Raw genomic sequence first — 11,542 nt, 5'->3', positions numbered from 1 at the left:
TGCAGCGTTGTGCAGCACTGACCGCCCAGCAGATTTCTCGTTTCGTTGACGAAATAAATTGTCAATAACTTTGCTGGACGCAGGTTGTTGTTTCTTTTCGCCAATTGTTTGTTGTTCAGCCGCGTACGCGAGTGTGAGTGAGTGTGTGTCCAGAGTGGGTGTGCGTGTGTGTGTGTGTGCTTGAGCGGGGGGCCTTGGGTTGCCCCGAATTGCAAAGATTGCAAAAAAAGAAAAACAGGCCAGGGAGAAAGGCCCAAAGGAAAATTGTGCAATAGTCGCGAAAATCGAAGGACTCGCCGGACGGCAGGACAACGACGACGACGATGTGAAGCTGCAGCTGCGGGGGCGGTGAATATCGGAATCAACTAAGGGAATCATGTGCCTGGCGGAGCAGCCGCTGAAGCAACCAAACCGGAGCAGCACCTCACCCACATTCAATGCGAAGTACAGGCGAAAATGCCTGCTCCTCCTCACGCTGCTCCTCTTCCACGGCTGCTTCAGCGGACTCCACCGCGCGGCCGCCTTCAACTGCACCGCCCACGGAGGACGCTGCCAGAACGACGGGCAGTGCCAGGAGGACGGCCAGTGCCTCTGCGCCGACGGCTGGCAGGGACCGGAGTGCCAGTTCTGCGGCGGGAAAGTCCGGTAAGTGGAGGTCACCCGGTCAAAGTCCGAGAAAGATCGGGACACATCGATTAAGCAGGAACCCCATACCCCCACCGCCCATATAAAGTCATAAAGTCGGCCAGATGGCTAGTTCTACAACCTAAAAGATAAGATCCTATAGATACAGTCGAACAACATCTATAACTCCAACGACTCATTAACTCCTTATAACAAGTCATACACAGAAAACAAAACAGATGGATCAAAACCAGATATTTTCACGTAAAAAAAATATCATTTCATTTTAAATCGGAGGGCTGGTTCTTTGATACTAAAATCAAATATTTTTTCTGTTTAGGCATATCGTTTGTACATTTTCTACCTTTTAAATCTGCCAAGAAAAGGTTGAATAGATTATAAATAAGTTATTCCAACGTCAAACTCCCAAGAAAAATGTATAGAAAACTTCGAGTTAGTAACCTTTTTACAATTTTCTTATCATTTGTTATGCGATAATGTACATAAATCGAAATCAATTCTTTACCTAAGATATCAAAATATAGGTTCGAAACCCAGTTATATTTATATATTCTCTCATCATAATAAAAATAAATTTAAATGTTCGCATTTAAAAGATGTGTCATATTAATTGAAATGCTGGCAGCTGGTAAAGTCATCAGTATCATATCAGTTTTTTCTTCTGTTTAGTCGTTGTCCCCCCAGTGATTCACTGCACGTTATTCAATCAAATCTCCTCTACCATTTTCGGCCCGGCCTATTTGTGTCAGGCAACGGTTCAGTTTTATCTGGTCGGACGGGTTCTTGGCCGGATTTGTCTCAACTCTCCACTCTCTACTCTGCCCCATTCACCATCTCCCATTTCTCCCGTTCTCTTTCTCCCATTTCTCTCTAAGCATTCTTTCACCTGCTTACCGCTTTCTACGCCTCCTGATGCTTCCAATACGGATTATTTAATTAGTTCGCTTTGACTTTGAACTTGTCCGTGGCAGAGGTTAGTGTTTTTTGGGTCCTGCTTTCAGCCATATGAGCTTTCTTCCTTCAGTTATTTTCTTATGTATCATAGTCTTCATGTTAATCCAATCTTAAACAAACCAGAGATTGAAATAAACCCATAACAGTATCATAAAAGACAGATGTTCACTTATTACTCGTCATGTATCGTATATCTTATCTGAGTCGAATACAAAGACTTTTACTATCTACTGTCACGACTCCTTAGAACGAAACATAGTTTTTCGAACCAGTTTTAAATGTGAATTTATAAAGACGGAATCATAGTTCCATTATTAAACCAAGAACATCTCATAAATTTCAATACCATATAAGGTTTTTTTGGCAACAACACCCATTGCCTATCATAAAAGATCGCCAAAGGTCTATAAAAGCCCGCTTAAAATCCATTGTTTTCGTTTATACCCCACTTTCCATACTTCAAGACCCCTTTTTCGTATGAATCCCAGATATTATTCCAGTAAAAGCACGATTTTGTTTTGCCAAACAATAAGATAACAGTTTTTTGCGAGCCATTAAGTGGTATTTAAAAGTAGAGGTCAAAAAGATATTGTCGTTTTCGCAGGCGTCATATGTTATACAGATATTATATAGACATGTTAGAGATCTAGCTGGGCCAGTTTGGTTGCTCACGCTCACGCTGGCGTCATAAAGCTTATGAAATGGTTTGTTTATGTTTCTTAACAACGACTATTTGCTGGCGAAGCGCGATAAGCGAGCGTTCTATCTTGACATTAATTAAAGCCCCTCCAACTGCGATGATGATGGGACCTGGGACCTGGAATTTGCGCACTCGAGCATTGAGGTCGTCGTTGTTTCACCTGCCGCACCATCGAGAAACCAGTTTGTTCCATTCCATAAAGAGACCCCTGATCCCGACCTGCGATTGAGCGGTGGTTTGGAAGATTGGTGGATTGTTGAATGGTTGGATCGCAGCTTTTAGCAGGCCATAAATTCCGGGACTACACACTTGTCCGTTCAATATGAGCAGTGATAAGGGAGTCCGCCCTATCAGCTGAGTGTGTGTGTCCGCTTATCGCCTGTGAATTTTCATTCTTTTTTTTCCGATTCCAGTTGAGCTACACGATTCACCAAGTCAAATGGCCTTTTACCGGCTTTCTATGCAAAAACAGGGCACAATCAAACTGGTTTACCAGTCTCGCCCTGCATTGGGAGGCATTCCAACCCATTGGCCACATGACGAGGGCGCCTATTCACCTACTCTGGCTCCCGATTCCCCAGCACGCACATATAGCATCATAGAGATAGCTCCGTTTACCATCTCCAAAGCTGTGCGTAAGCTTAGCGCTCGAGTGCACAGTGTGACTCACCGGCTGCCAATGAGTGTGTAAATATATCTTTGCCCAACATTGATTTTCGTGGCTATCGCTTGATGTGGTCCCAGGCACGGGCTGCATCCCGGCTGGACGAGTGTTTACTCAAAGTTTAGAACTGACCGAGACACAACGCCCACACGACGCAGTCTCTTACAGAAGCGGTCACAAAAATAGGAGGGTCTGGAAACAGCTTTTGTCTTTTATATATGGGAAAAATAACCCATAACATAGCCCATAAAAAAATATTTCTTGGAAATAATAAACAATCAAATCCGTTTCTGAATTTCCGCTATAAAAGAACAATCCATATAAATAACCCCCTAAAATTAGCTAATGTCATTGAAAGCCATAAAGTAGAATGAAAAACATTTTTATTGATCAGCTCTAATTCATATTTTTGACAAACAAATATAATAAAATGATGAGGACCGACGCTGACATAAATACTCATATTTTTAGTTGATAATAGTTTACGTACATATATGCCACAGAGAATCCAAATGTTAATTATTTTTATATAGATTGTTATCTGGTAAAGCCATTAAATTTAATTTGTGCATTGAAAGCAAGCCAAAAAAGGCGGGCGTTCCTAATGTTTTGAACGCAACTGTTTGTGTGCTATATGCAATACTTATCGGCACTTGCTTGGTGTAACGTGAGTCGCATTTAGAATGCGGAAGGCTACTGGTTCCACTTTCTCCGAGTACACTGGCTATATGAGGTTATTGTTTAAACTTATGCAAACAAACAACTTGAAGGAGTTGGCAAAAGTTGCCTTTCAAATGGTAAACAATAGGCATATAGGGTTGCACTTAAAGCTGTGGGAAACATTTTAATTTACGCTTCAATTTAATGTTGTGTTGGGGCTAAAACCATATAACATTTTAAATCTATAAAAAAATCTTGAAAAATTGTTGTTACTTAAGGTTAAGGATTCCTATAAAAGTTTAATCAGTTATTCTGATATACGGACATTTTTATCATTGTTGGACTACAAAGATATGGATGTTTTACTTCGTAAATAAACCACTTATATCTACATGGTGATTATATAGCTTGTGAAAAGTGTTAATACACTGCTATACTAAGAACAGTTTTTTGAAATAGCTAAGAACTAGTTTAGGACAAAATGGGCAATAATTAAACTAATGAATATTCATTTTCACTTTCATTAGTTCTTATCGTTCCTGACCTTTTAATTGAAAAGTTTAAAGATCAACTATTAAGACCATTACTGCAACTACAGGCTAAAACTTAATTGCCGTACTTGTAGATATTCGTACTGTGCTTTGTGTTGGCACAGCTGTAAATTGAAATCAGAGCGACTAAATCAGGGGAAAGCAGTTATTTATAAGCGGATGTGAAAACAAAACACTAAGAAAACAACAAGACGGACAAAGGAAGACTTTGGCAGGCGACTGTCGGATACCCTTATCGTGTTTCAAGCTCTTAAGTTGTCACAAGTTCTGTCCAATACTATGTCTTCCAGGCATATTTCTGGTCGTAATCCCCGTTTTACGGAACAAAAGCCACGGGGAACAAATGCCCAAAGAGTGAAGAATTGCGCGACTGAGACTGCCGCCGAGTCAACAGTTGAGCGGCTTCACTTCGGTCAACACATACTATACGTATTACGTACTACGATGTATAGGATGGTAAACTATCTCATCTACACTCTCACCGTATCAATTGTAGATTGCAATTGCGCTGGCCGGCTGACTGGCTGACCGGCAAATTCAATTATCTTCACCCAGCATCGGGCTATTGGCATTTGCATACGTGCATGTGCAATGAGCGCCGCTGCACTATCGCTAAATCGATAGAGGAATTGATTTATTTTGCCACCTCAAAGCTAATGGATTCCATATCCACATCCACATTTTTCAATCTTCCAGCATGTACCATCCCATGGGCACGATACACGACGGATGGGGCAACTATTCGGTGAGTGTCAAGTGCAGCTGGCTAATCGATGCCAGGCATCCGCACTGGAACCGCCGACATAACACCAATCCGTCGCGAACGGCCAATATACGGATCCACCTGCGGGAGTTCGCCACGGAGTGTGGCTGGGATCACCTGTACATATACGATGGTGATAGCGTGGACTCGCCCCTGCTGGCGGTCTTCAGGTGGGTTTGGTCTCAAATTATGGTATATATTGATTGACTAACATTTGGTTTTTCCTCCCTTCTTTTAGTGGCCTCATGTATCGCGGCAACTTCTCCATTCGCAGAGTGCCACAGGTGATAGCAAGATCCGGCACTGCCCTGGTGCACTTCTTCAGCGATGATGCCTATAACATGTCCGGCTTCAACCTCACCTACAAGATGAACGGCTGTCCCTCGGATAGTGATGGTAAGTCCATCCCGTCTGTCCATGTTTTGAAGAAGAATCATAATGTTTCGTTACCATTTCAGAGGTGGAGTGTTCTGGCCATGGCAAGTGCCGTGATGGCGACTGCATCTGTGATCCCATGTACAGGGGTGAAGCCTGCAACATTGCCGCCTGTCCCAACAACTGCTTGGAGTCCAATAACCAGGGTCATTGCCGACTCGACCAGGAGCGGTTAGTTGGATTTATTTGCTTAGCACAAGCCTCTTCCGATTTTCACACAGTTCTACTCAAAGTTTAAAAACATTTTTCAAAATTGTTACTAATATATATTTTTTTGGAACCGATGGCTTCAAAAAAATAATCTTAAGCTTTATTATTCTGTTTTCTACTTAACCACTATCTATAGTTAACTTGTTGTCACTCATCTAATTTTAGAATGCAATTACTTGCCTGAGTAGCTTAATTAAGTGTAAACTGGAGTAAACTAAATCACAAAGGGGGAGGAATTTTCAGTAGAAACTACATCTATGTGAAATCGGAATAGGGCCTGTGACTAATTTTCAATTATCCATTAAACCTTGTATTTTCTCACAGCTGTTCCTGTAACGAGGGCTTTGCCGGCGACGACTGCAGTCAGATCAGCGCCCATGGCGCCTGGTCAACGGTCCACCCGAAGCACTCGCCGGCGCCAGCGGGCAGCGCCTCCCATGGCGCCACCATCTGGCGCGACACACTGCACATCGTGGGCGGAGAATCCTACGGACGGGGCGAGCTAATGACCACCTACGACTTCAACGGCAACGTTTGGGAGACTGTGCACCCGGAGGATGGAGGCGAGGTCCCAGACAAACGATACGGTGCCTCTACCGTGATGTACGGCGACAAGATCTTCATGTACGGCGGTGTGGTCAAGGGCCAAGGCATCTCCAACGAGCTGTGGGCCTTTGATGTGTCGGCGCGAACGTGGGCAAACATCTCGGTGCGAGCGGATTCCTCGTGCAATGCCACTGGAGGAGTCACGGCCATGTGCGGACCCCTGAATGTTGTGGGTCACACGGCGACGTTGGTCCCCGGTTACGGGGACAAGAACAACTACCAGTACATGGTGGTAATCTTCGGACACTCGCCGAACTACGGCTACCTCAACACGGTGCAGGAGTTTAACTTTGCGACGCGCGAGTGGCGCATCATTCCCACCGCCGGCTATGTGGTGAAGGGCGGCTATGGACACAGTGCCGCCTACGACTTCCTTACGGAGAAGGTGTACGTTTACGGCGGCATAGTCTCTGAGAGTGAGTCCAGTCAGGTGCTGAGCTCAAGGCTGTATGCCTATGAACCGGCCACGCGGATTTGGAGCCTGCTGTCGGCGGCGCCAAGTGCTCGACTGCTTCACACAGCCAACTTTGTGAGCCAGGGATTGATGATGGTCTTCGGTGGAAACACGCACAACGACACCTCGCAGAGCTATGGAGCGAAGTGCTATAGCCAGGACCTGCTCGTGTACGATGTCTACTGCGACTCGTGGCACTATCATCCGATGCCGGGCCACCTGCAGGCGGATCTGGCCCGTTTCGGCCACAGTTCAGTGGTGTTCGAGGAGTCACTGTACGTCTACGGTGGTTTCAATGGCCAGCTGCTCAGCGATATGCTGCGCTACCAGCCGGGATACTGCAGCTACTACACCAAGCAGGAGAAGTGCACGGGTGCCCGACCTGGAGTGAAGTGCATCTGGGACGTGCAAAAGATGCGCTGCATCGCCATCACACAGGTCCAGCGATCGGCGATCTATGGACGTGAGCAGTACGATTATGTGGCCTGCCCGTCGAAGAGCCGGCTCACGCTCACCTCAGAGCTGCTGCACGATGTTCACCGCTGCCAGGAACTGGCCAGCTGCCAGTCCTGCGTGTCCACCGCCTTTGGTTGCACATACTGCGGAAATGGAGTGTGCAGCAAGGAGCGGTGCCGAGAAACCACCTCAATGGCCTCCGTCTTCTTCGAGTCGTCCACCCAGCAGGCAGTGTCCACGGCGAGTCCGCCGCTGAATGCCAAGCACCTGGACTCGTGTCCCATCACCGAGGAACACCTGGTGTCCTCTGTGTGCGAGCAGCTGCACAATTGTCGCGCTTGTTCCGCCAACCTGGCCTGTCGCTGGGACTCGGAGCAGAACCGCTGCCGGAGTTATACTTCTTCGGGAGGAATGGCCGTCAACCGGACGCTGGATGAGGTGGCCTGCACGCCGGCCTGCGCTACACTGACCAACTGCCAGAACTGCACGGAGGACGAGTGCATCTGGTGTCAGAACGAGCAGCGCTGCGTGGACCGCAATGCCTACACGGCCAGTTTTCCCTATGGTCAGTGCCGAGAGTGGACCACATTTACCGCCAAGTGCCGATCTGCTCCGACGCAATCGACTGCGCTGACTGTGGGCAGCACCACGGCGCTCTCGAGTGCTCAGTGTGGCTTCTACAACAGCTGTCAGATGTGCCTGGATGATCCTGCCTGCGGATGGTGTGACAATGGCTCTAATACGGGACTGGGCAGGTGTGTGGTTGGCGGAGCACTGGCGCCGTACGACGAGAAGGAGTGTGCGCTGAAGCACTGGTTCTTTACCTCCTGTCCACGGTGCAATTGCAATGGACATTCGTATTGTAATGACCAACAGCACTGTGAACAGCCGTGCAATAATCTAACGACGGGAGCGCACTGCGAGAAGTGCCGAACTGGATACTGGGGCAATCCCATCAACGGAGGCAAGTGCCAGCGCTGCGATTGCAATGGCCAGGGCGTCTATTGCCATCCGGACACTGGAAAGTGCTTCTGCACCACCAAGGGTATTGTCGGAGATCACTGCGAGAAGTGCGACTCCCAGAACCATTACCACGGGGATCCACTGAAGGGCTCCTGCTACTACGAGCTGACAATCGATTACCAGTTCACGTTTAATCTTTCAAAGAAGGAGGACCGCCACTTTACGCAGATTAACTTCCGAAACTCGCCGGGAAAGCCAGAGATCGATGCTGATTTTACAATCACTTGCAGCGTGCCGGCCAAAATGGACATCTCGGTGAAGAGAGCCGGCTCGCCGGACATGCTCATCTTGGTGGGCGTTAACTGCTCAACGTTCCGTCACCGATTCCCCAAAACGGACTACCAGTTCGGGCACTCGCCCGACGACAACAGCTCCCTGACCACGTTCTACGTCTTCGTGCACGACTTTCAGCCCCCAATCTGGATACAGATTGCCTTCTCACAGTACCCCAAGCTAAACCTGCAGCAGTTCTTCATCACATTCTCCTCATGCTTCCTGCTGCTGCTGCTCATGGCCGCCGTCCTGTGGAAGATCAAGCAAAAGTACGATATGTTCCGGCGGCGACAACGATTGTTCGTCGAAATGGAACAGATGGCGAGTCGACCGTTTTCACAAGTGAGCTTTAAGGAAGAAAACTTTGTATCATAGATTTTAATCTGTTTATTTTGCTCAGGTGCTGGTCGATATCGAGAACCGAGAAAGTATTGATCTGAGTCTGACGCTGGAAGGCATTGGCCACTTGTCCAAAAAACGCAAAAAGGTGAGCGAATAAATCCGATTTTTTAAGCTAAAAGCCGGCTTAACGGGCTGTATCTGTATTGGAAAAAAGATTATTTATTATTATTCTCGATAAAGTGACTTAATGAGCCTTGCACCCATCATAAAAGATACATTTTCGAGTGTCATATCATTCCTTCATAGCCATTTTTTAAATCTACTCTCTAAAATATCATAAAACTCAATATTAATGATGTTTTTTTTCTCAGGAGTGTCCCAGTCCCATTGCTTTGGAGCCTTGCAGTGGCAACCGAGCCGCTGTGCTCTCGCTTCTAGTCCGGCTGCCCACGGGTAAGGATGAAAACCGATCCCATACCATATGTATCTCTTACTAATCGAACTCTTTACCCCCAGGTGGCCTTTCGCAAGCGCCTTCCGGCCAGTCCGCTGGCCTGGCCGTGGCCAGCGCCTTAGTCACGTTGGGCAATCCGCGTCGTCCGTCGATCGATCAGCATCCCAAGGAGCCAAAGTCGAAGCGCAAGCAGAGCCAGCACCCAGACAGTTGTACATAATAACCGTAACACTATGCTTACCTACATAAAGTAATATTGATAACGATACTGATAATAATTATGATAATATGTAACTAGCGAATAGGTACGAGTACGAGTATATAGAATATTTGCCCCGACTTTCTTCTACTAACCACACACACACACACAAAAGGCAAGCCAGCAAGTTGATAATCCGCAGTTATTATTACTTTAATGCATAGACTAGTAACGAAACGAGAGAAACAAACAAATAATAATAATTTTTAGCAAAAGGACATATTTATATACGGTTATATACAATTTGATATAGTTGATAGGTCGAGTAGCGTTGCAATAGTTATAAATGTTTAATTTATTATTTATACCGCGTACGTGAGCTAAGTTCGATGGCGATAGCTGTATTCAAATGATTAATGTATTTTTTTTACTTAACCACATAGCCTAAGCGTGTTGTTAGAATTTATTTATGCAAATTTTGTGCGCTGCCTCGGCAGTAGCTGCACCAAAAGCCGCGACAGTGTCAGGACAGAAAAGGAAACAGAGTCAAAAAAAAAAAAATACAAAAAACAAAAGACATTCAATTGATCTTAGCAAAAAGTGATGAACAAAGCCAGATGACCGAAAAACAAAAAAAGACGATAGGTACATGTACAAGGAGCTAGGTGACGGAGACATGCAATACTGTGTTCATAATAGGAATATTTCTGTTTTTAATATCCGTGCAAATATTTACAACGCAAGAGTGGATCAAGATATAAACCGAAAACAATGCAAGTGTAAATAAAATACGTAAATTCTTAACGCTATATAGATAGTAGTTATACATATACAAATAGCTCTTGATATGAGAACGCGCCCAAAACAAATCAAACGATTAAATTGTACATGCAATCTAGATGAGATCCAACATTTACCAAAATTCCAATTAAATCACAAACTAATCGTAAGGTTTCCTCTTGGCAACAAAAATTAACAAAGCAGAAACAGAAACAACTCACACAGTTAATTAACTCGATAATTCAAACTAAGACAAGTCACACCAACTAACTAGATGCACTCTCTGTAATACAAATCCAGAAATGGAACAACCTCTAGAATCAAAAGGCACTCGTCGAAAACTTTAACTAACACCTAGAGATCTTTTAAGAACACACAACCTTTCAAAGAACACACATAATCTCCAGCCGAGAGATGTTGACGATCGCTTCGGGTTAGCAGACAGACAATTGTAAATCTATTTAATTTTTTTAAAAACAAATCTAATAAAGTCCATTTACGAAATTTAATTTCAATTGTAAAATGCGTTTAGAGACATACACTTAATATTATGAATATAGAAACTTGCCAACCCAGTTCCAAACCCCAAAAATCGAAAAAGAACAGAAATAAATGCAAAACGAAGATAATAACAGACCCCTTGTTTGTTATCCCAGAACAAAATGACCCCTGACCGCAAGCAACAGCAACAGCAACAACAAGATATACATAGATAAAGAATCATATATTAGTTTATTAACCAATAAAAAGACACTCCAAATGTAAGCAAAGTGAAGTGCTTTTGTTTTCATTACTCGTTACTGCCGCGGATTCCAGTTATCCCATGCATTTCACAGAACTTTCACTTTCTTCAGGGGCGCCAAAGTTGGGGGCGCGGCTGCATGGCCTGATAAACCGGGTAAATGTGAGCTGTATATTCAGGTCGAGGTTCGATTGGAGTAATTGTGGTGTGCTCTGTAGAAGCTCTCATTCCCGTATGCGGATGTTGATTGTGATTGTGATTGGGGTGGCCCTTTCCTGCTTTTCTCTTTGCCCCTTTCTTTATGGGCCCATCATTTTCGAACATCTTTGGCAATTTGAGTGGCTTTTGTGTCACGATATCTCCACAAGCACCGCATTTAATTTAATGATGACGATTTTATTAATGAAATTAAAGAAGAAAGCCGACAGCTGCGAACGATGGCAAAAGCGTGCGAAATCTGAAACGAAGCGGAAGTGCCCACCACCAGAGATCTCTGTCAAAACATCCATCAGTCGAATTCAATGCCCTTCATGGCCTGCATTGACGTAGTCACTTTGAAAACGTATTCCCTATGTATAAACATATTTTGTGCATACCCAAGTTGAGTCATCCGAAGTGCGGGCTTACGGTT

General features: G+C 45.0%; 1 protein-coding gene across 1 annotated transcript; it reads left to right on the top strand.

Moving 5' to 3' along the window:
* LOC119549021 (attractin-like protein 1) lies at window positions 1-10,684 on the top strand. The gene is made up of 8 exons (XM_037856694.1): window positions 1-645; window positions 4,871-5,107; window positions 5,176-5,333; window positions 5,396-5,543; window positions 5,907-8,736; window positions 8,795-8,881; window positions 9,108-9,189; window positions 9,253-10,684. The coding sequence occupies exons 1-8, from the start codon at window positions 377-379 to the stop codon at window positions 9,408-9,410; spliced, it is 3,969 nt and encodes a 1,322-aa protein (XP_037712622.1). The 5' UTR covers window positions 1-376; the 3' UTR covers window positions 9,411-10,684.
* The last annotated feature ends 858 nt before the right edge of the window (window positions 10,685-11,542 follow it).

This window comes from Drosophila subpulchrella, chromosome 3R, assembly GCF_014743375.2.
Source record: "Drosophila subpulchrella strain 33 F10 #4 breed RU33 chromosome 3R, RU_Dsub_v1.1 Primary Assembly, whole genome shotgun sequence".
Lineage (NCBI taxonomy): Eukaryota > Metazoa > Arthropoda > Insecta > Diptera > Drosophilidae > Drosophila > Drosophila subpulchrella.
Note: the sequence above shows the minus strand (reverse complement) of the source record. Positions and strands in the feature narration are given on the sequence as shown.